Below are 22,492 nucleotides of genomic sequence, written 5' to 3'. Positions count from 1 at the left end.
CGTGCGTCTCGGTGGTTGCTGGTCCACTGGGGCAGTGCCTGAACGCGCGCCCGGACTGACTCGTCCCTAGGAGGCTCGCAGCCGTCAGGCCTTTAGGAGCCTCCGTGCCATTGCACCTGCTTTTTCTCGGTGAGGAGGACCCTCCAGACATACTACCGGACACGAAGCCTCCCTCAAGGGGCTTTGTAGTCCCGTCGGTCACCACGTGCATATTCGCGTACTTTGTCGCAGGGGCAGAGGGAGACGGAGGGAAGCAGTGAATATTATAGGTTCGCAGAAGAGGGGCCTCGACCCGAGTAGTTGGGAGGAGGGAGTTGGCCAGAGGAGCCGGCACCTCAGCTCAGTTTTGAAGGGTGAACCAAAAAGTGAGGTAAGTGTCCCCAGCAGAGGGAGCACGACGAGCCCAGCGAGTGTGGAGGGATTGCCGGCGTTCCCACACCATCTTAGCCACGAGTGCAGGTGGTTAAACCAGGTGTTTCGGAGAACAATTTAAAGGCAACGGGAAGCCGTGTAAAGGTTTAAAGGCGGGAAGGGACAGATTTTAGAAAGATGCTGCTGAGAACCCTTGGAGAAAGACTGAACAAGAAAGGAGGGAAGTGGAAAATGAGAGGACTGACTGTTGGGTAAAACGAGGCTGAGTAAGGCAGTCCAGGAAAAAGAGGATGATGCAGACCTGGGGCAGTTGGTGACTAGAGCTTGCAAGGAGTGATTAGATAGGAAACTTATTGGGGAAGTAAAGTTGCCAAGGTTTGAGGATTGATTGGATATGGAGGACGAGAGAGAAGATGGAATAATTTAGTAAATTATAAAGGCCATATATATGGATAAGAATGGACATTTAGGGACACCTGGGTGGCTCAGTTGTTTGATCGCCAGCTCTTGATTTTGACTCAGGTCATGATCTCACAGTTTGTGAGATCAAGCCCCAGTCCCACATGGGGCTCTGCACTGACAGTATGGAGCCTGCTTGGGGTTCTCTCTCTCTCTCTCTCTCTCTCTCTCTCTCTCTCAATAAATAAATAAATAAATAAATAAATAAATAAATAAATAAATAAAAAGAAGAATGGACATTTAAAAAGCAGACAACAGGGGCGCCTGGGTGGTGCAGTCGGTTAAGCGTCCGACTTCAGCCAGGTCACGATCTCGCGGTCCGTGAGTTCGAGCCCCGCATCAGGCTCTGGGCTGATGGCTCGGAGCCTGGAGCCTGTTTCCGATTCTGTGTCTCCCTCTCTCTCTGCCCCTCCCCCGTTCGTGCTCTGTCTCTCTCTGTCCCAAAAATAAATAAAAACGTTGAAAAAAAAATTTTTTTTAAGCAGACAACAGGCTGGTCATCTGGAAAGAGATAATATTGGGTCCACACCTTATACCACATCCAGGGCCAAGTCCAACTGAGCTCACAGGATCTCAGATTCTTTTATACTACAAATTACATTTTCAGTCCACCTTGGAAATAGTTTCAGATAGCCTCCATCTACTAACATGCACTCACTTCTGAGAGATAGGAGACAACCTCATCACTCAGGGCCAAATGAAACTGGCTGATTGGCTCAATCTGTCTGGGAAAATTGAGCTATTCCTAGTGATATCAAAAACATTTCTTCAGCTTGCCATGGAGAAGATACAGGGAAGAGAGCATTCTGGTAGAGGCAGGAGGAGATTGGATAAGATCACAGGTTTCCAGGGCAACTGTGGAGAGGAGAAAGGGGCTCCTGCTAATTGGGAAGAAAAGAAACATGGGTGATGGTCTAGGTTGGGGCTTAGCAAACTTTTTCTATGAAAGACCAGAAAGTGACTACCCTACGCTTTACTGGACACATTTTCACATATTCTTCATCTTTACAATCCTGTAAAAATGTCAAAACTATGTTTAGCGGACAGCCAGTGCTAGATTTGACACAAAGCCTGTAGTTTGCTGCCCCCTGAAGTAGATGGTTTTAAAATTACTCTAGAGAGGTGTCTAAGGAGTTCATTCTTGGCCTCTTTCCTTAGTGATATTACCTGCTAGAATGCAAGGGACAATGATCTCTTGTGAGGAATGATGTAAGAAAAAATTGTAAGGTGAATGGAAAGATTGTCAAGTAACTCTGCACACCCAAGTGAAGGTAAAAACAAAACAAGTGACAGAATCAATCCACAATTGTTTGCGCCATCTGGGGCAAATTTGCTTAAAACAAACAGGTGGATTAATGTAATGTTGGGGTTTGTCATATGAGAGGATGGGGGTTCTGATGGGAGATGTTTGCGTTGAGTGACCATGAGTACAAGCTGAGCAGAAAGGAGGGATGGAAACCAACAAGAACAACGAGGAGAAACTGAAGACTCAGAGGCAAGGATGAGGCCATGAGGCAGGTTTCAGGAACTTTTCCAGAAATATTATAGCCAAACTAATGCATTTCCTTTTTGTGTTCCATAAATAGAACCATACTATATTCTGTTCTGCACTTTGCTTTTATTCACTAAATAACTTATCTTTCCTTATCTACATATATTGATCTACTCAGCTCTTTTTACCAGCTGCATAATGTTTCATTGCATGGATTTGCCATGACTTCTGAAGACTCTTGGTGGACATTTAGGTTTTTTCCAGCATTAGGTTTGACCAGAAATCTAGAATGAACATTGTTATATGTCATTCCTCTTTCACTTTTTGCAAATGAATCTTAGGGTGAATTTCCATACATGAAATTGCTGAGTCTGAAAGTTATATGCATGTGGAATTTTGTTGGCTGTTGCCAAATGAATTACCCTACCTTACATACTGCACCAATTTCCATTCCCAATGATGATGGGGAATAAGTTTCGTTTCCCCACAATCTCATCAACAATGGATGTTATCAAACCTTTCCATCTTTGCCAATCTGATAAGGGAAATAAATGGTGTCCCGATTTTTATTTTCACTTCTTAATTACAAGGGAAGTCAATCATTATTTCTACCTACATTAGTTACTTGTATTTCTTTTCCTGCGAACTGGCTATTTTTATCCTTCCCTCTATTTTTGTTAGGTTATTTATCTCTTTCTTATTGATGTATGTGGTTCTTGCACATTAAGAAACCTAGTCCTTTTTCAAATGTCTTGCAAATATTTTCCCAGTTTTCTTATTTAAAAAAATTTTTTTTAAGTTTATTTATGTATTCTGAGAGAAAGCATGCATGCACGTGTGTGAGAGCAGGGGAGGAGCAGAGGCAGGGAGAGAGAATCCCAAGCAGGCTCTGTACTGACAATGCAGAGAGCCCCAGGCTTAGCTCGAACTCAGGTACCTTGAGATCATGACCTGAGCCAAGATCAAGAGTCATATGCTTAATAGACTGAGCCATCCAGGCACCCCTCCTATTTGTCTTTCTTAATGAACTTCATGCATTGCAAAAGATTATATGTTTTATATTTCAAATTCATTCATCCTGTTTTTAAAATCTTCTGCTTTTTGCCTTCCATACTCCAAATGGCTAGGAAGTTTTCCTCAACACCATTTATTGAAGGATCTGTCTTTTCCTATATAAAGTTGTCTCTATGTTCGCACTCCTATTCTGTAATCTATCTGTATCCTGTGTCAGGACCTGCCAAATTGTTTTCATAACTGAAGTTTTATTATTATCTTTTATATTTGGAAGAGCTTTTATCTACATCACTGGCCCTTCTTTTCCATGATCTAAACAGAAGATTTTTGAAGAAAAATTAAGAACATTAGTCTGAAAACTACAAAGGAAACCAACCTCATGTTCCTGGCCGAGAGATCAGAATATAACCAAGGGATTGCTAGGGAAATGGCATTGTCAAACAGAAGACCGATTTCAGGGATGGTGAGTAAATATGATGGCATTTTTTCTTTCTTTCTTTCTTTCTTTCAAATTTTTATTTAAATTCTAGTGAGCGAATGTGTAGTGTAATATTGGTTTCAGGCATCGAATTTAGTGATTCATCACTTACATACGATACCCAGTGTTCATCATAACAAGTGAAGGCATTTTTTCCTAGCAATGAACATAGTACTGAATGAATTGAGAGCATTGTGAGGGCCTGAGAGAAAAGAAGGGGAAAGAGAAGAAGGAAGGGAGAAAGAGAGAGGGGCAGAGGCAGAGAAGAAGGAAATTATCTGACAAAAGACCAAAGAAATGAGGCTGTGAAGTGAACTACAGAAATGGTGGGGCAGGGTGTGTGTGTGTGTGTGTGTGTGGTGGGGGTGGGGGGGGTGGGGGGGTGGGGGGTAGGTCATTACCACAGAAAGGAAACAGAAGAGGCAGTAGAATTTACTTAAAAATCAAACATTTAGGGGTACCTGTGTGGCTCAATCAGTTAAGTGTCCGGCTTCTGCTCAGGTCATGCTTTCATGGTTCGTAAGTTTGAACCCCATATTGGGCTCTGCACTGACAGTGCTGAGCTTCCTTGGGATTCTCTCTCTGCCCCTGTTCTGAGAGCGCTCTAAATAAATAAATAAACTTTAAGATAAACTTGAAAAAAAATTTTAATAAAAATAAATAAATAAATAAAACATTTAAAAACCTGTACTGGGTGCCTGGGTGGTTCAGTCAGTCAAGCCTCTGACTTCAGCTCAGGTCATGATTGACGTGGGAAACAAAGGCAAAAGGAAATGGCAGATAAAATTAAATTTCCTTATAACCTGCAGCCCATTACAAATACTTGAGGCTGGCAGAGTAAAATGTTTCTCCAGGAACTCCCTACTATCTTAATGCTAATGCTTTGCTAGAGGGAAAAACAACCTTAGCTTGACAATACCTGGGCCACAGTGTCCTGGGAGTCTTCTTTAGCATATGAAAATCTCATTGGAAACTTCCGCTGGACTTTACCTCCCCCAACACTATAATATATAACCAGTCTCTCCTCATGGTCCCAAGGCAGCTCTTCTACCCACCGGTCCTGTCGTGTGCTTTAATAAAATCACCTTTTTTGCACTAAAGATGTCTCAAGAATTCTTCCTTGGCCATCGGCTCTGGACCCCACAAACTCCACCAACACCCCGTAAAACCTCATCAATGATCTCAGGGTCCCTTCAGTTGGAGCCCCACATGGGGCTCACCACTGTCAGCGCAGAGCCTGCTTTGGATCCTCTGTCCCCCTCGCTGCCCCTCCCCCTCTCATTCTCTCTCTCTCTCTCTCTCTCTCTCTCTCTCTCTCTCAGAAATGAACATTTAAAAAATAAAAAAATAAAAACCTGTACCGAATGAACATCAGAGGACCTGGGGTGTCAGGCCTGGCATTGGAGTAAATACTTCATCTCTCCAGTTCTTTAATTTAAAAAAAAAAAAAAAAAAAAATGGGTAGAATTAAATCTGGCCTATCTTTAGCAAGACAAAATGGCCGATGTGAGAGATGTTTTGCATTAACTATAGAAATGAAGGTTAAGGGGTTCAAAGTGCTGGTATGGACAGTTTGGGATATTTTACTTATATTACCCCACTTATCCTTTAAGACTTAATATGAATTTTTGAATAGGTAAAACGTTTACATGATTTGAGAGTCAAAATCATATAAGTTACACAGAATTATTGCTCCTACCTCTGCCCACTCCTCCCAGCCCATTCGCTAATCTACCCCCATCTCTAAAGATTTATTAGTTTGTTTGCAAATACTAATATTGGTATATTTTTCCCTATCGTCTCCCCCTTTCTTACACAAAAGGAACTACATTAGATGCCTTGTTTTTTTATCATGTAATATGTCCTAGAAAATGTTCCATGTCTATACATAGACATCCTCATTTTTTTAAAGCTAGTGTGGATGTAACAGAATTTAACATGTCCCCTACTAATGGACATTTGAGTTGCTCATTCGATGTGACAAATGCAGCAATTAATAACCCTGAACCAATGTCAGTTTTAAGTGTTGAAAGGGCGGGCCTACGCTGGCCGACTCCATCTTGTTCTGTGTCCTTCACCTTGACCACACCTCCTCCCCTTGAGTAACCCCCCCCCCTCACCTGCCTAACAGGACTCGGATCCTTCCCCAGGACCCTTCCCCAGCCAATCGGCTGAGGCCATAGCCATTACCTCACCAACTGCCCCTAGGCCCCAATAAAACCTTTGTCCTTTTGAAACTCGCTCTCTCTCCCTGGTATCTCACCGCTGCGTTGGTGCAGGTAGGGGATTGAGCTCGAGCTAGCTCGAATAAAGGCTCTTTTGCTTTTGCATCGGACTTGGCTCCCTAGTGGTCTTTGGGGATCACGAATTCTGGGCATAACAGTGTGTGTACAGGTATTATCTGTTAGATAAATCATGAAATTGAGATTGTTAAAGCACTAATTGATGAGGAGAACAAAGGCAAGAGAAAGTAGCCAAAATTAAATTTCCTTACAGCTTGAAGCTCAGATAAGTTAACAGAGACACGCAGAACGTGACCTTCCTCAAGGAACTCATGGCTGCCTAATTGCCTTAATGTTTATGTCTTATTAAAGACTAAGAGTAAGCAACCGGGGTGCCTGAGTGTCTCAGTCGGTTAAGCGTCTGACTTCCGCTCAGGTCATGATCTCACGGTTTGTGAATTCCAGCCCCGCTGTTGGGTTCTGGGCTGTCAGCTCACAGCCTGGAGCCTGCCTCAGATTCTGTGTCTCCCTCTGTCTGCCCCTCCCCTGCTTGCACTCTCTCACATTGTCTCAAAAATAAATAAACGTTAAAAAAAAATTTTTAAGACTAAGAGTAACCATATCTTTCTTTCATGTTTATTTATTTATTTACTTAGAGAGAGAGCGCACTTGTGCGTGAGACCAGGTGGGGGGCAGGGGGAGGAGGGGCAGAGAGAGAATCCCAAACAGGCTCCACGCTGAGTGTTGCAGGGCTCAGTCCCACAACCTTGAGATCACAACCTGAACCCCTATCAAGAGACAGATGTTCAACCAACTGAGCCATCCAACTGCCCCAAGAATAACCTTATCTTAACAGCAGCTAGCCCCTCAAGGTCCCAAAAGCCTTGCTTCCAAATTCCTTAGAGAGTTAAACTGTCCCTAACCCCCACTAATTAAAAAGTATATAATCAGCCACTCCTCACAATCTCAGTGCAGCTCTTTCTGCCCCTGGGTCCTGTCTCTGTGCTATAATAAAATAATTTGCACCAAAAAGTTTTAAGAATTCTTTCCTGGCCGTTCGCTATCAAACCCAAACTTCAAATCACATCAGTAATGCTTCCATAGCTTTGCAGACATTGCAAGATTCCCCTCAGCAGGGATCACGCCATTTTTGTCATTCCACCCACATCATGTGCCAGTGCCCACTACCCCCACAGCATAGCCAAAACAATGTGTTGTCTCAAAATTTTGACTTTTGCAAATCTCATAGGGAGAAATGGCATCTCGGTAGAGTTTTCTCTGTTTTTTGAAAATTCTGTGCTTTTTCTCCTTCTAATTTCTTTAACTTATTAATAATAGCTATTTAAAAGTTTGTGTCCACTAACCCCAATGTTTGGATAATCATGGCATCTGCTTCTATTGGTTATTGGTTATTTTTTTTCTCTGATTCACATTTTTGCACATTTTGTATCGTATGCCAGTGTTTGTGGATAAAGGAAGTAAAAACTCTCCAGGTCTTCCATGATGGGGCCACACTTTGTTCCAGAAAAACTGTATTTCAATAAAAAACAAAACAACAAAGCACAGCCCCATCATGGAAGGAATTGATCATTTTGTATCAGTTGTCCCAGGTAACTGTTACTACTTTTCAATAGAAAGGAAATCTACTTCAGAAACATTTTCTTGAATTTTCATTTTAAATATTTGTTTTATCCCTTTATTTCAGTTTTTCCTCAGGGACTCCAATTTTACATATCTTGGATCTCCTTTATCTGTCTTTCATTGCTTCCACATTCTTGCTAACCCTTTTCATTTCTTTATTTCATTTTCTTCACTGTTACTACCCTAATGCTTTACGCCTCTTACTGTTCTAGTATCTCCTCTCTCTGGTGCTTCTTCTAAGTTAGTCTTCCTTCCCTTTTCCAGTTCTTTCTTGAATTCTCTCCATTCTCCTCTAATATTCCCTTGTTATCTGTCTCTCACCTTCTGTTCTCAAAATGTTCTTCTCTGAGTTCCTATAATTCTGATTCCCCCTAGCTGCAATTGTTTCATTAAATGTTTAAATTTATCTTGGAATATTGTGTTATAATTTTCCTCTACTTTGTGGCAACACTTCTGGTGAGTTTTCTTCATATCCAGACTTTTACTTCTCTGCTTTAAAAAATTTTTTTAATGTTTATTTATTTTTGAGAGTGAGAGGGGAGGAGAGGGGCAGAGAGAAAGGGAGACACAGAATCCAAAGCAGGCTCCAGGCTCTGAGCTGTCAGCACAGAGCCCGACACAGGGCTCAAACCCACGAACTGTGAGATCACAGTTGAAGTCGGATGCTTACCCAACTGAGCCACCCAGGTGCCCCTTCTTTGTGCTTTTTTTTTTTTTTTAAATAATAATACCTTTGTATTGATGTTGCTGTTTCACTCTTTTATTTGAATGAGTTTGATTTTCCTGGGCCAGCTATTTGCAGGAGTATCCTGTGGAAGGGGAGTCAGAGAAGCAAAGTGTTCCCCACTTCTCAGTGTGAGGACTCTTCCACTGCTACATGGAAGGATGCTTTCTTTAATATATAGTTCCCTATGTAGCCAAGATTCCTCGGATTCTTACATCCTAACTTGGTTCAGAGGGATCATACTACACTCTCTTTCCTTCCTTCCATTCTCCAACACTACCAAGAGACACTGTCATCCACCTTCCCAGGTGCTTTCTCTTTTTAAAAAGCGGTTCTTCCTGGGGTGCCTGGGTGGCTCAGTTAGTTAAGCCTCTGACTTCAGCTCGGATCATGATCTCACAGTTTGTGAGTTTGAGCCATGCATCAGGCTTTGTGCTGACAGCTCAGAGCCTGGAGACTGCTTCAGATTCTGTGTCTACCCCTGTCTCTGCCCCTCCCCTGCTCACTCTCTGTGTCTTGCAGTCTCTCAATAATAAATAAACGTTAAAAATAAACAAACAAATAAATAAATAAATAAATTTTTAAAAAGTGGTGCTTCCTTAAAAATTTCCTTTGATAGACTCCCAGGCACTTTCTGTGCCTTCTCTGCCCACCCCCCACATGTGCCCCACCCTGTTGCTTCCCTATCCTATTCATAGCCATTTCCTCTCAAGGTGGGTCCTTCTCAGAAATCTGAAGGTTCATATTTGCTAGTGGCTTTTTTAGCTTGCCACCACTAGGGCCTCTGTGTATTCTCTGACCCACTCCCCCTTGCTCACCATGCTGTCTCCCAGTTGTAGCTTCCCATACTGGTTCTGCTGGCTTAGTGCTTTGGGCTGCAATTACATATTTTAAAGTTTGTAAGTTTTCTCTGTTCCTAGTTTCACTGATAATTATAGTTCCTGTATGGGTTTTTGGGTTGTTTTCTAGGAGGAAAAGTGGGCAGACTAGAACTAGGCTGTCACCATATCCCTGCAAGAAACTCTCAAGATACCTTTTGGAGAGAAATGTGGTAAGAAACTAAAAATAATCTAAAACATTAAGTGGCTATTTTTCTGGTGTATATTTCTTGGCTTCTCTGCTGGGGTGTGAGCCTCTGGAGAACAGGAACTAGCCCCTGTGGTGCATGGCACAAGGTCCACCTTTACAGGCCATTGGCTAACAGTCACAGCAAAACCCACTTGACTCTAGCCTTGCCCACCACATGCCCCTCCAGATACACGGCTCCCCATACTTGTTTCTGAAGTTGCACTGCTTAAGTTGCAAGAGCTTTTCCCATATCTGTGTTCTTTAGAGAGCAAAGTGGGAAGGCGTTGCTGATTGGTACTGTTCAGATGAAAAATGGGTATGAAGCCAGCAGAGGACTTGGATCACTGTTCTATCCCCTTCATTGTCCTAAGGCATTTGTACCTACCAGCTACACCAGGGAGCTAAGAGCTCCCCATTCTGTAAGCACCAGGAGGACCGTGAAGGGGACACGTTAGAGATGCCCTCAGGAGGTCTCCGGCTCTAGTGAGAGGAGGCAACACCCATACATTGGTTGGCTAACTTGCCTGTGCTTCCTCCAGAGCACAGACCCATTAGGCTCAGACTTCCAGATCTGGGAGCTCAATCCTGAGAAGCGTTCACCCTTTAACCACTCCCAACCCTTCCCTCTAACACAGACTTAGGAAGTTTCCTGCACTGAGTCCCATCTTTGTCTGGGGACATCACTTTTTTCTTATTAATGTCACTAACTCAAACACCTTCTGTTGTTTTTGCTTTTGTTGTTTTGTTTTTGTTTTACAAAAGCTGACTTCACTTGACCATTTTGTAATATTCCTTCCTCCCTTCCTGTCCTCTAAGCTGGTATGGATTAAAAGACAGTAGTCCTTTTATTGAAAACACTTGCCTCCCCACCCCACCCCCCAAAAAAAACCACTCAGGAAACTCAGAAAAATTCAAAAAATTTTTTTAACGAATTGCAAATACAAGCAAGACAGAATCACTGTGAGTGTGGGGAAGTGAAACATGGATCTGACACTCAGGAAGCTCACCAAAAGCAGCAGAAACTGGCTGCCGCTTATGCCTCCACACACGCACTCACACAGCTGCCGATGGCGGAGGACGCTCTCTTGGACTAGATAATTGTTTCTTCCTTCAGCAGTGTCTCCTTTTGTATTGAGCTCAGGTCTCCTCCCAGACTCTCCATATTCTCCAGGTGTATGACCCCTTGGGTCTCCTGGATACTCTGGGAATTGGGCAACAAACGGCAGCGAAGGCAGGCTGCTTCTTGAAAGAGGCAGATGGCACCTGGGTGACAGCGAAAGTTCAGGTCAGAGTTGAGTCAAGCTCTCCGTGCCCTAGAGGTCAGGCACTCCCTCCCTTAATGTGTGACCCCTTCCAGTCTGCACCCACCTTCCCTAGTTCTCCCCTCTGATGTAGAGAATTACAGAGAGAGATGGGAAAACAGGACCCATCACAAGACAAGGCATACAAATAGATGGATAAACTCACAGAACCACAGCCAGTGTTGGAAGGCATCTTAGCAACTGTCTAACTATTAATAGGCAAGAAAAAGAGGTTTAAGACATAAAACCCAGGCTTTTTGATGCAACTCGAGACCCTCAGTAAAGTAAAACGGAAGAAGAGAATTGATGTCATAAAACAAATAGAGGTATCTTGAGTGAACAGTAAATGCTGTATTAAGGTTAAGACTCAGATAAAGGACAACTTCTATTTTCAGCAATATAGCAAACTACATACCCTCCCACTAAAAACGACAAAAATTCTAAATAAGATTTTTCTTCAAAAACTAATTTGTAAATATATCAGCAAACTGGAATCAGAGTAAGGCATTCTTAGAAACAAAACCCTAGTGAAAACAGGAACCTAGAGAGTTAAGCAAGCACACAATTAGCCTTCACCTTGGAGACATACACTCAACTCCGGTGACCCTGAGTTTCCATTCTGTGGGCCTTTTGGGGCACAGAAAATGAGAGGAAAAGCCCAGGGCCTACTCAAGATGAATCTAACAAGGGTCTACAAAGCTAGAACTTTGAAGTTACCAAGATTGACTAAGAACTCATAAACAGAGGCTAGCTGTTATATGGATCTGCAACTACACAAATACCTATGTGATTCTAGGCTAGTTGTGCATATAAGCACCAAGCAGAAACAAATGCAGATCCCTTTTTGAGAAAATACTTTATATACAGGCTTCAAAGGATTTCCACCAAAAAATATTTTTTTTCAAGGAAAATAATTCACAGTCAAAAATCACAACTGTACCGAGAAATAAGATGCTATAAGCAAAAGCCTGCAAAAGCACCAGCCAACAGACAGAGACTTGTATTTCAGTTGTTAAACTTATAAGACACAGAATGTAAAGTATGTTTAACATGTATAATAAAAATATACTTATAGATTAAAAATATAAGTAGAGAAAAGAGTATAAAAAATAACAAGCATTAAGGAAAAATATAACTTCTGGTTATAAAAACAGATTGACTAAAATAATTAATGGATAAGTTAAATAGCAGATCAGACACAGCTAAAAAATGAATGGATTAAATTGAAGATACATCTATATAAGTTATTCAGAATACAGCCCAGAAAGACAAAGAGATAGAAGGGGGGGGGGGGGGGGAAGCAAAGAAATGGAAAGCAAGAGAGAGAGACACACACGCAGGACACAGTAACAAAGTCTAACATACGTCTTCCTGGAAAAGAGGGAAAGAATATAGAAAGAAGATAAAAATATTTGAGAAATTCTGAAAGACATTACTCCTCAGACTCAGTTCACACCACAAATCATAACACAAATATCTACACTCTGCAAAATGCCCAAGAAAGCCTTACAGAAAACAAAGAGTGCCTCAAAAAGAATGATATAGGGGTGCCTGGGTGGCTCAGTCAGTTGAGCTTCTGACTTCGGCTCAGGTCATGATCTCACAGTTCATGAGTTCGAGCCCCACGCTCTGTGCTAACGGTGTGGGGCCTGGAGCCCGCTTCAAATTCTGTGTCTTCCTCTCTCTCTGCCCTTCCCCAGCTTGTGCTCTGTCTCTCTCTCTCAAAAATAAACAAACATTAAAATTTTTTTTAATGATATACTGTTTAAATGTTTATTTATTTTTGACAGAGAGAGAGCACGCGAGAGAGTGGGGGAAGGGCAGAGAGAGAGGGAGACACAGGATCCGAGCATACTCTGCACTGACAGCAGACAGCCTGATGCGGGGCTCGAACTCACGAACCTCGAGATCATGACCTGAGCCAAAGTCTGACACTCAACCGACTGAGCCACCCAAGTGTCCCAAAAGAATGATATTTTTACAGAGTCAGCTTAACAACAACAATGGAAGTGGTAAAGTAATAACAGAATATCTTGAATGCTGTGAGAATACTGTCAACTTAAAAATGTAAGTACAGGGGCGCCTGGGAGGCTCAGTCGGTTGAGCCTCCGACTTCAGCTCAGGTCATGATCTCACAGTCCGTGGGTTCGAGCCCCGCGTCGGGCTCTGTGCTGACAGCTCAGAGCCTGGAGCCTGTTTCAGATTCTGTGTCTCCCTCTCTGTGACCCTCCCCCATTCATGCTCTGTCTCTGTCTCAAAAAATAAATAAACGTTATGGGGCGCCTGGGTGGCGCAGTCAGTTAAGCGTCCGACTTCAGCCAGGTCACGATCTCGCGGTCCGTGAGTTCCAGCCCCGCGTCCGGCTCTGGGCTGATGGCTCAGAGCCTGGAGCCTGTTTCCGATTCTGTGTCTCCCTCTCTCTCTGCCCCTCCCCCGTTCATGCTCTGTCTCTCTCTGTCCCAAAAATAAATAAAAAACGTTGAAAAAAAAAATTTTTTTTTAAATAAATAAATAAAATAAATAAACGTTAAAAATAAAAAAATAAATGTAAGTACAGCAGGCTGCCTGGGTGGCTCAGTTGATTAAGCATCTTGATTTGGGCTCAGGTCATGATTTCGCAGTTCGTGAGTTTGAGAGTGGGATATTCTCTCTCTCTCTCTCTCTCTCAAAATAAATAAATAAACTTAAAAAAATACTATCTAAAAAAATGTAAGTATGGCAAAATTAATTTTAGTAAACAAAAATGAAAGGAAGATAATTTCATACAAACAAAATATGAGAGAAAGTGTATCTCTAACTGAACCTCACTAAAACACATTATAAAGGATGTATTTCAGGCAGAAGGACAGAGGGTCCTTAGACAGAAGGTCTGAGATTTGATGAGCATCTAAACTGATAAATATGTGGGTAAATTTAAACAAATAAATATTAAATGCATAAAGTAACAATACTGTCAAATATATAGAACTAAAAGAAAACAGAAGAAACTAAAACATTGTGCAAAATAGCATATAAATTAGGAGGGAAGTACCTTGTATTAATTATGAAGAAAATAAATGTGTTGATGAACTTCCAACTTTGTTAAGTAAACGTATTAAAATGTCAAGAGTAACTACTACAAGAATACAAATAGATTCCATAACTTCCAAACTAAAGAGGGGGAGGATATAATGAGAAATGTATAGATAAAAGTCAATCAATTAGAAGCAAGGCAAGAGAGGTGGGACTGGGGAGCAGAAAAAATTGAAAGCACGAGGTAAGGTGGTAGAAAAAATACAAATATGGGGCACCTGGGTGGCTCAGTAAATCAGGTGTCCAACTCTTGATATTGGCTGAGGTCATAATCTCACAGTTCTTGAGATCGAGCCCCACGTTGGGATCTGCACTGGCAGTGTGGAGCCTGCTTGGGATTCTCGGTCTTCCTCTCTCTCTGCCCCTCTCCCACTCTCACTCTCTCTCTCTCAAAGTAAATAAAATAAACTTCAAAAAAAAGGATCAAATGTATCAGTAGTCACAATAAATGTCAGTCAATAATAAATGTTCCAGTTAAAAGACAAAGAGTGTAGGGGGAGCCTAGGTGACTCCGTGGATTAAGTGCCCGACTTTGGCTCAGGTCATCATCTCACAGTTCGTGAGACTGAGCCCTGAGTCAGGCTCTGTACTGAGAGCTCAGAGCCTGGAGCCTGCTTTGGCTTCTGTGTCTCCCTTCTCTCTGCCCCTCCCCCGCTTGTATTCTCATTCTCATTCTCTCTCTCTCTCTCAAAAATAAATAAACATTTAAAAAAACAAAGATTGTAAGACTAGATGAAAAAATACAATCATAAGCTATGTGTTACATATAAGTAAAAGATCAAAAAGATATATAACAGGCAAATACTAACCTAAAGAATGTAGAAATAGCTAGAGTAATATCAGATAAAACAGACTTTAACAAAAGGGATTTCTAGAAATAAAAAAGATCATGGCATAATGATTAAATAAAAGTTCAATTCACCAGTAAAACAGAACAATTCTAAATCAAGATTTGAACAATATAATAAACAAGCTTGATCTAATGTTTATAAATGAAAAGTTGTATTCAACATAAAACATGAAAGTGGACCTCAAACTAGACTATAAAACATGTCTCAATAAATCTGAACACATTAGGATTATACAGACCATGATCTCTCATCAAATTGAAATTAAGTTAAAATCATTAACACAAGATACAGTAAAAAATTATATGCTTAGAAATTTAAAAGTATATTTTAAAATATTTCATGGATGGGGCGCCTGGGTGGCACAGTCGGTTAAGCGTCCGACTTCAGCCAGGTCATGATCTCGCGGTCCGTGAGTTCGAGCCCCGCGTCGGGCTCTGGGCTGATGGCTCAGAGCCTGGAGCCTGTTTCCGATTCTGTGTCTCCCTCTCTCTCTGCCCCTCCCCCGTTCATGCTCTGTCTCTCTCTGTCCCAAAAATAAATAAACGTTGAAAAAAAAAATAAAATATTTCATGGATCCAAAATATCATAAGGGGAACTGGAAAATGTTTGAAATAGAACAATAACATAAAATATTACATATGAAAATGGGAGATTCAAATAAAGCAATTCTTACAGGGAAATTAGAGCTTTAATTGTCTACTTAGAAAAGAAGAAGTAAGCCATGAGTTTAGATCGTGATTTAAGAAGCTGGAAACGGAATAGCAGAATAAATGCAAAAAAGAAGTAGGGAAGGAAGTTCAAAATAAGAAGTAAAAATTAATTCAATAGAAAACAAACATAAAATATGAAGGTTCAAGAAAGCTTAAACCTGGTTCTTTGAAAAGACTAAAAATATGGTAAACCTCTGACAAAATTGGCAATGAAAAAAGAGAAAATTAGGTATGAAAAAAGAAGCACATCACTACAGGTGCATCACAAAATAAAGAGTTAAAAAAGAAAACATTTTGAATAAACTTATGCCAATAAATTTCAAATTTTAAACAAAATGTATAAGCTTATAGACATATATAAATTACTGAAACTAACTCAAAAGGAAATAAAATACCTAAATAGTCCTATAGTCATTTAAGAAACTGAATCGTGAGCTTAAAATTCTCCCACAGAGAAATACCATATTCCTTCTACAGGCAAGCTTAGTTATACAGTTAAATACTTAAGATGGTAAAAATGAATGAACCTTAAGAGTTCCTCATATTACCATGGAGGTTACAATGTTGATCAAACATAACAAGTTCCAGAAAAATAAATATAGTATGATTATACAAAGTTTTAAAACATGTAAGACTAAGTAATATATTAAGGATATATATGTGTGTAGTAATATGATTATCATAAATTGCAGAATAATTGGTTCCCAAGGGGAGAGAGGAGGACAAGATCAGGAAGAGCCACATGGTTGAGGGGGCAGGACTTCAAAGATTCTTAATATTCTAACATATTTCATTAATGCAGACAAGCCAATTTTCTTCACTTAACATCTCTGAAATAACGATGTGCCTTACAAGTTATACCACCTTAGAATTATTCCTAGCATCCTTTTTTCTCTTTCAGTGGTAAATAAAATAAAGGTGTAACTTACAAACAATGGATTCCATGAAAATATGGCTAGTTCTTAAACTATATGGTGGAAATGGGTGCACAGTTTATTTTTAATTACCTCTTATATATTATAAATGTTTTTATATATTCAGTGTATAATAAAATCAAGTTAACACAGATTATGTCATGGGTCAGATTAATATAGTAGGAAGAAGATTAGGAAAAAGGACAAAATTAAATAGGATTGAGACTTAGACGGTGATGGTATATAAAATAAGAGAGTAAAGCGAGACTGAGGTGAATAAGATTGTAGATTCCGAGATAGAGATAGAGATAGGCATAGAAACCCTTAGGAGCCAGGACAGAGTAAGACGGAATATGAGATCTGGAGGTTGGTTCCAAAGTCAAAGAGGAGGAAGATGGGATATAGGGCTGAGGCTCTAGAGCAGTGCTGATGAGTAGAACTTTCTGCAACGATGGAAATATCTGCATCTGCACCATTCAATATGGCAGCCACTAGACACATAATAATGTGGTTACTGAACATCTGAAATGTGGCTAGCATGACCGAGAAACTGAATTTCTATTTATTTCATTTTAAGTAATGAAATGGCCACAAGTAGCTAGTGACCACAGTTTTGGACAGTTTTGCTCTAGAGTGTCCATGGCTTCTGAATCCAGACAGAGGGCAGGGAGAAGGGCACCAGCCCCAGGACACTCACCAGCCACTATGAACAGAAGGATGGCAAAGCCCAGAACGTAGTAAGGCCACTGCACCGAGAACTTGGGGGGGCTGGGCTTCATCCTCAGATTCTGGATCTCCAGGGCATGCAGCAACAAGGCCAGGAAGGCACTGGCCCCTGCAGGGTCATAGGGAAGCACTCTTGATCTCCTCACATGGTTCCCACCTTTGCTCTTAATCAGACAGAGTCACATGGCTTACAGCCTGTATGGTTCCTACATGGAGGCTTCTTTCTCCAGCCCACACCTGTGCCCTCTCAGAGTCAATAACCTCTACCCCACATGCCTGTCTTGCCCTCCTTCCCAACACATTTCAAAGCCCATGTGCCTCACCTCCCAGAGGCCCCATAACCAGAAATCCCTTTCCCGGGTACCCTCTGTGCCTGTGCCATTGGCTGACTCCAGACGGGGCCCTCTGGGTGTGATGCTTTGGGTGCAATTCAACCTGATTTTCCCACTGTGAGCGTTCCACCTCCTCCATGTGATGGGAGCCTCCCAGGGTAGGGCCTTGGCCAGCCTTTTAAAGTCAAAAGGTTCCAAAGGGCAGAGATGGTGTCTTCCATCCATTCATCCAACAAACACTTATATTTCACTCACATATTTCACTTGTGTATTATCATTCTGTGTCAGATTCTATGAAAGTCACTGGGATAGAGATTATGGTAAAAAGACCCCCAGACAAATGACCCCAAGCCAACATAGTGAGGGTGGAGCTAGCTGGAAGTACAGGGTGCTGTGCAGCCTCAGAGAGAGGGACTGTGATCCGGGGTGGGGGGGAAGCCTGCCTCAGAGAAGGCCACAGGTGAGAGGGTCCCTAAAAATTCTCTCCCCTGACACCACAGAGACCAACCATCTCCCTGCCTTTGGGCCCCTCCCCAGCCCCTTCCCAAGGCTGAGGCCTGCCTGACAACAAGGCTTGCCTGCCTGTTCCACACCTGTGAGGAAGCTGATGAAGGCTGACACCAAATTGTGCTTCCGGGTCCTCGGAAACAGCTGAGATGCAAAGGACACCAGGATGAAGGTGGTGAGGAAAGACAGGACAACCGCGGACAGCAGGAAAACGCGGCCGAGAATGATGTACACTGTGGGGGAGGGGAGGCTGGGCTGCAGCTGGACACCTGACCCGTGACAAGGGACAGAGCCCCGCAGAGCCTGCAAAGAGAAGCCCCCCCACCAGCTTACCACCCTCAGTCCCACAGCATGGCCTGGGACCCCAGCTCTGACCCCTCCACTTTGCCCCCAACAATGAATGCTCTGGTTCCAACATTTTGTTCCCCGTGACATGGAAGTGTATGGGGAAAAAAAATTAGATGGACAAACAGTCATTTTAGTAAGCAACATAAATGATACAAGTTGCATGTGGAAATGTGAAGAACTCCATCAATACTGGTCACACTGAAATAAGTGGCTAGTGGAAAATCAGAACCTGTGAGGTTGAGATGTTCTGAACTCTGTGGGGAATGCTTATTTAATTATCCCAGTTAACACAAGTCATGAAATAGATCCAAAATAGCAGAGCAAGGGACTTGATGACAGGGTGATTTATTCCCCTATTATTGGCATGATTCAGACCCATGTTAAAATGAGGTTTTTAGGGTTTCTTTGGGGGGGGGTGCAAAAAAAGATGATTTTATTAAAGCACGGGGACAGGACCCATGGGCAGAAAGAGCTGCCATTAAGATGAGTTTTTATAGCCTTCTAAGCATGCAGAGATGGACAGCTGGGGGTGGGACAAAAAGACAAACATATCACTAAACTCCTAAGACAAAGGTATCGCTAAACTTCTAGAATCTACTCTTGGGCTAAACCAATGGTTTTCAACTGGAGGCAGGTTTGCACCTCCTCACCCCGGGGATATTTGGCAATGCTAAGAGGTAAGTTGGTTGTCACAACTGAGGGTAGGGGGTGCTACTGGCATCAAGTGGGCCGTAGAGGGCAGGGGTGCTACTAACTGTCCTGCAAACAACAGGAGAGCCCCGCAACAAAGATTTTCCAGCCAAAGTGTCAGTAGTACCGAGGCTGAGCAACTCCAGGTCAAGGAGCTCACATAGTGTGGCCCATCTTCCCCCAAAGAGGCTTCTCCTCTTCTGTTATCAGGAAAGAACCCCTATATCCCCCAGGTTCACCTCCTTTCCAAGACAGACATCCCCCTGACCCTCTCAAGCCCCTTATAAAAACACAGCCTCAAGTGCATCCACAGTCCACTGAGCTCGTATTTCTGTGCATTCCCTTTGAAATGTCCTCAGGCCTGAGAACATTTTCTGTAGAGCAGCCACCCACAGTCAGACGGGCGTTTGGAAGTGAGGCTGAAATCCAGCTTCACAGAGTAGGGCAGGACCCCCGCCCCTCCATCCTAGATGGAGCCAGCCCTACCCCGCAAATAAACTTTGTTGCTGACACATTTGCTCCTGACCCTGGTGGTCAACCTGATATTATCAACCTTCTCCTGGCCACTACTTTCCTCTAACCCCAAAAGTAGAGACTCAGAAAATGCCCTTAGGGGCTTATTATATTCTGTCCTCTCTGTCACCCAAACTGCCCACACTGGCCCCATCTCCCTCTGCCCCATCCCCACCTCCATCCCCCCTTACCTGATAAGGGTCGAGGCTTCCAGCATTTGATATGGAAACAGTTCTCAAACAGGCCACTGAAAAACACTTCGTGGGACTCCTCGCTTACAAGCCGCACCCAGAAGGGAAAGATGGAGACCAGCAGTATAAGCAGGTAGCCCAGGGAGGTCAAGGCTGGGGCTATGGCCCACGTGAACCCCTTCATGTCCTTGTCCTCCAAAGTCAGCATCACCTGTTCAAGGGAAAAGTGAAGGCTTCTCAAGTGGAACACAGGGAAGGAGATGATGCCTGCACAAACGGTAGCACATATGTGAGGCTCGGGAAATGGTGATTTCCTTGCCTGGATAAACTTTACAGCCTCACAGACTTCTTCAGCAGACCTAAAAAAAATGCATAAAACATTTTTTTTGCCGCTAAGTCACTGGGTGATCTTGGGTAAGCAGGGTCCCTTCTCTGAGCCCTAATTTCCACCTCAATAAAATGAGGACGTTGGAATGGGCCATCCCCGAACCCTTCCAACCCTAAAGTTCTCACTGCTCAGTTCTGTTAACTACCACCCACCTACAAAGACCCTCTCCACTAAGCTTGGCAGGCAGCTAACAGTTAAGAGCTTTGGGGATTTCAGAATGATGATGAGAGAGATAATAAGGCTGGGGTCTGAGGTGCAAAGCCCTCAGTGTGAGGGGTTGCTCTCTCCAGTCCTCATCCTGTGTGAACACCCATGCTCAGGCCCAACACCTGGAGAGGCTCCAATGCAGACCCCCCAAACTGCAGCCGGGGCAAGGAGAGTCTCTAAGGCTGTGGGACCTGCTGATCACCACAAACAGGACCAGCCTAATGGCGGAGGGTGGAGTGCGGGTGCCCTCCTGCACCTCCGACCCAAACACGCTGTGTATAACCAGGTACACAGAGTGCTCTTCGAGCGCTGGCAGAGTGGTTTGGAAACATCCCAATGTGCTTTCACCTCCTTCCTATCACTACTTTTTCTTGTTCCCACCTGAACAACTTCATCCTTCCCTCTCTCCAAAGCTCCCCTTTAGACGCTCCCTCCACCCTCCAGGCCTCACTGATGGGTCACTTGAACTTCAGGGCCCCAGTCTCCTTTGCTCTCAAATGATGGAGTCGGTTGGCCCGGAGAGCAGTCCTAGCTCTAAAACTGTCCGGTATAAGTCATGGCTACATCTTGACCCCCCTGCTCTGGGTGGGACGGAGGACACTGGACATTGTCTTTCGATGGTCTGTGTCCTGCCTACGCCCCCCCCCCCGCAACCTCAATTTGTCTAAAACCGCCCTTCGTGTTTTTCCCATTTCAGCCATTCTCCATCACCACATGCTGGCGTGGAGCGCATGCCGGCCTCTCCCTCTCTCCATGTCCCCATCTCATCCACCTTCCTTGTCCTCCCAGGCTTCCTCTCTGAAAGTCCCCACACCCACACAGTTCCTGCCCCATGCCCACAGGTCTCCCTCTACTCCTGGAATACCAGAGCCATCCCCAACTCCTCCAGCCTCCTTCCCCACTTTCCTCCTCAAAGCCCAACTCTCCTGTGAAGCTCAGCCTGGTCCTGGCCACTGCACACAGCCCTCCCAGCCACCAGCCACTATCCATTCCCTCCACACTTACTGGACGCCCCATGACCAGCTTAGGCCAATGGGGGTGATTCAGGGATGAAAACAGACAGGAACTCGCAGGCTCTTGGTAACTGTGGGGTGAGAGACACAAAAACACGTCACAAGGTGCAATGCTTTCCTCTCCCCTGCCTGGCTTACTTCAGGGCCAGGCATACCCCAGTCCTATCTTCCCCCCTGCCCGGCTGCTCACCAGTGAAAAGGACCTTCGGAACAGCTCTTAGCACTGGGCCTGGATGACTGCGCCCCACAGATATACAACTTGTGGGGTGCATTGATCTAGGCCAGACTCGAAGGACCATAGACCTGTTAATATGACAGGGGATTTGTACATCCTTTTGTAGTGTTGAAACAGAGCAGGAGAGAAAGACCCACCACTGGTCCAGGATCCCACAGTCAGTCAGCCCTGGGGCAAGGACCAGAATCCCACATGGCTGCCTCTCCCACCTCAGCTGACCAGGCCAGCAGTTTAGTTTGGAATTTAGTGGCCAGTGAATTCTTCCTACTAGGTAAGCTCATTTGCATGTGTGAGAAAGGGAGAGTGAAGGGGGGGGGGGGTGAAGTAGAACTGCCAACTTTTTATTTTGCCACAAACATTCAAAATAAAACAAAAACAACTGTCAGCTACTATTACACAGAGTGTTTTAACTATTATTTAAAAAGGATCTGTGACACTGGAAAGTAAAAGAGCTGCTAGCTACGTGGAGCCTGGAGGACTGGCATCTGGGAAGCAGGGCTTGTGTGGAGGCTTCTCACTCTGGGCTCCCTCTGGGACAGTTCCTGAGCTACCCTGCAGCAGCCAGAATGCACCCCTGTCGTCCCCCCCCGCCCCCCAGGCCGTGCAACCCCGGGGTCAGCTGGGACCTGCGCTAGGGGATGAATGAGGTGGGTGACATAAAGTACATCTGGGTTGGAATGGTGGGGGTACCTGTCAGGGTCACAGGGTGCCTCACTCCCTTTTCCCACCAGTCATTAGTGGCAACTTGGGCAGCAAATTGATCCGGGTTTGCTCTGAGGTTCCTTCCTGCTGAAAAGCCTCCTGGGCCCTTCCCTTGCCCCAAAGCCACAGTGACATTTTCTGGAAACAACGATGGACCCAGATCTGATCATCCCCCCACCCCTGCCACCTCTGATCATCCCCCCAGCCCCGCCACCGCAGTGGGTCGCAAAAGCCTGGGGGGTGGCCTGAAGGCGGCAGGGGGAGGGGTGCTGGGGGCCCTCTCCACGCCCCCAATCCTTGGGCCCACCTTGCCGCTCCCTCC

General features: G+C 43.9%; 1 protein-coding gene and 1 long non-coding RNA gene across 8 annotated transcripts in view; one reads left to right on the top strand and one right to left on the bottom strand.

Moving 5' to 3' along the window:
• Window positions 1-29: 29 nt before the first annotated feature.
• Window positions 30-17,991, top strand: LOC125154098 (uncharacterized). The gene is made up of 4 exons (XR_007147668.1): window positions 30-129; window positions 3,658-3,800; window positions 9,372-9,453; window positions 17,877-17,991. It is a non-coding gene; the product is annotated as an uncharacterized LOC125154098 (long non-coding RNA).
• Window positions 10,377-22,492, bottom strand: part of TMEM225B (transmembrane protein 225B) — a 29,447-nt gene continuing 17,331 nt past the window's right edge. The window contains exons 1-8 of one of the 7 annotated variants that reach the window (XM_047837818.1): window positions 22,159-22,175; window positions 21,424-21,536; window positions 21,226-21,304; window positions 19,626-19,836; window positions 17,970-18,186; window positions 17,409-17,551; window positions 17,016-17,153; window positions 10,377-10,733 (exon numbers count right to left, since the gene is read on the bottom strand). In XM_047837818.1, coding sequence (XP_047693774.1) covers window positions 10,561-10,733; window positions 17,016-17,153; window positions 17,409-17,551; window positions 17,970-18,186; window positions 19,626-19,836; window positions 21,226-21,237 — 894 coding nt within the window. In that variant the 5' untranslated portion in view covers window positions 21,238-21,304; window positions 21,424-21,536; window positions 22,159-22,175 and the 3' untranslated portion in view covers window positions 10,377-10,560. Of the gene's footprint in view, window positions 10,734-17,015; window positions 17,154-17,408; window positions 17,552-17,969; window positions 18,187-19,625; window positions 19,985-21,225; window positions 21,305-21,423; window positions 21,995-22,158; window positions 22,176-22,492 lie in introns of those variants that run through there. The other 6 variants (XM_047837821.1, XM_047837822.1, XM_047837820.1 and 3 more) reach the window with 6 other exon arrangements.

The sequence above is a fragment of the Prionailurus viverrinus genome, chromosome E3 (genome assembly GCF_022837055.1).
Source record: "Prionailurus viverrinus isolate Anna chromosome E3, UM_Priviv_1.0, whole genome shotgun sequence".
Lineage (NCBI taxonomy): Eukaryota > Metazoa > Chordata > Mammalia > Carnivora > Felidae > Prionailurus > Prionailurus viverrinus.
The sequence above is the reverse complement of the archived record's forward strand: the minus strand, read 5'-3'. Positions and strand labels throughout refer to the sequence as shown.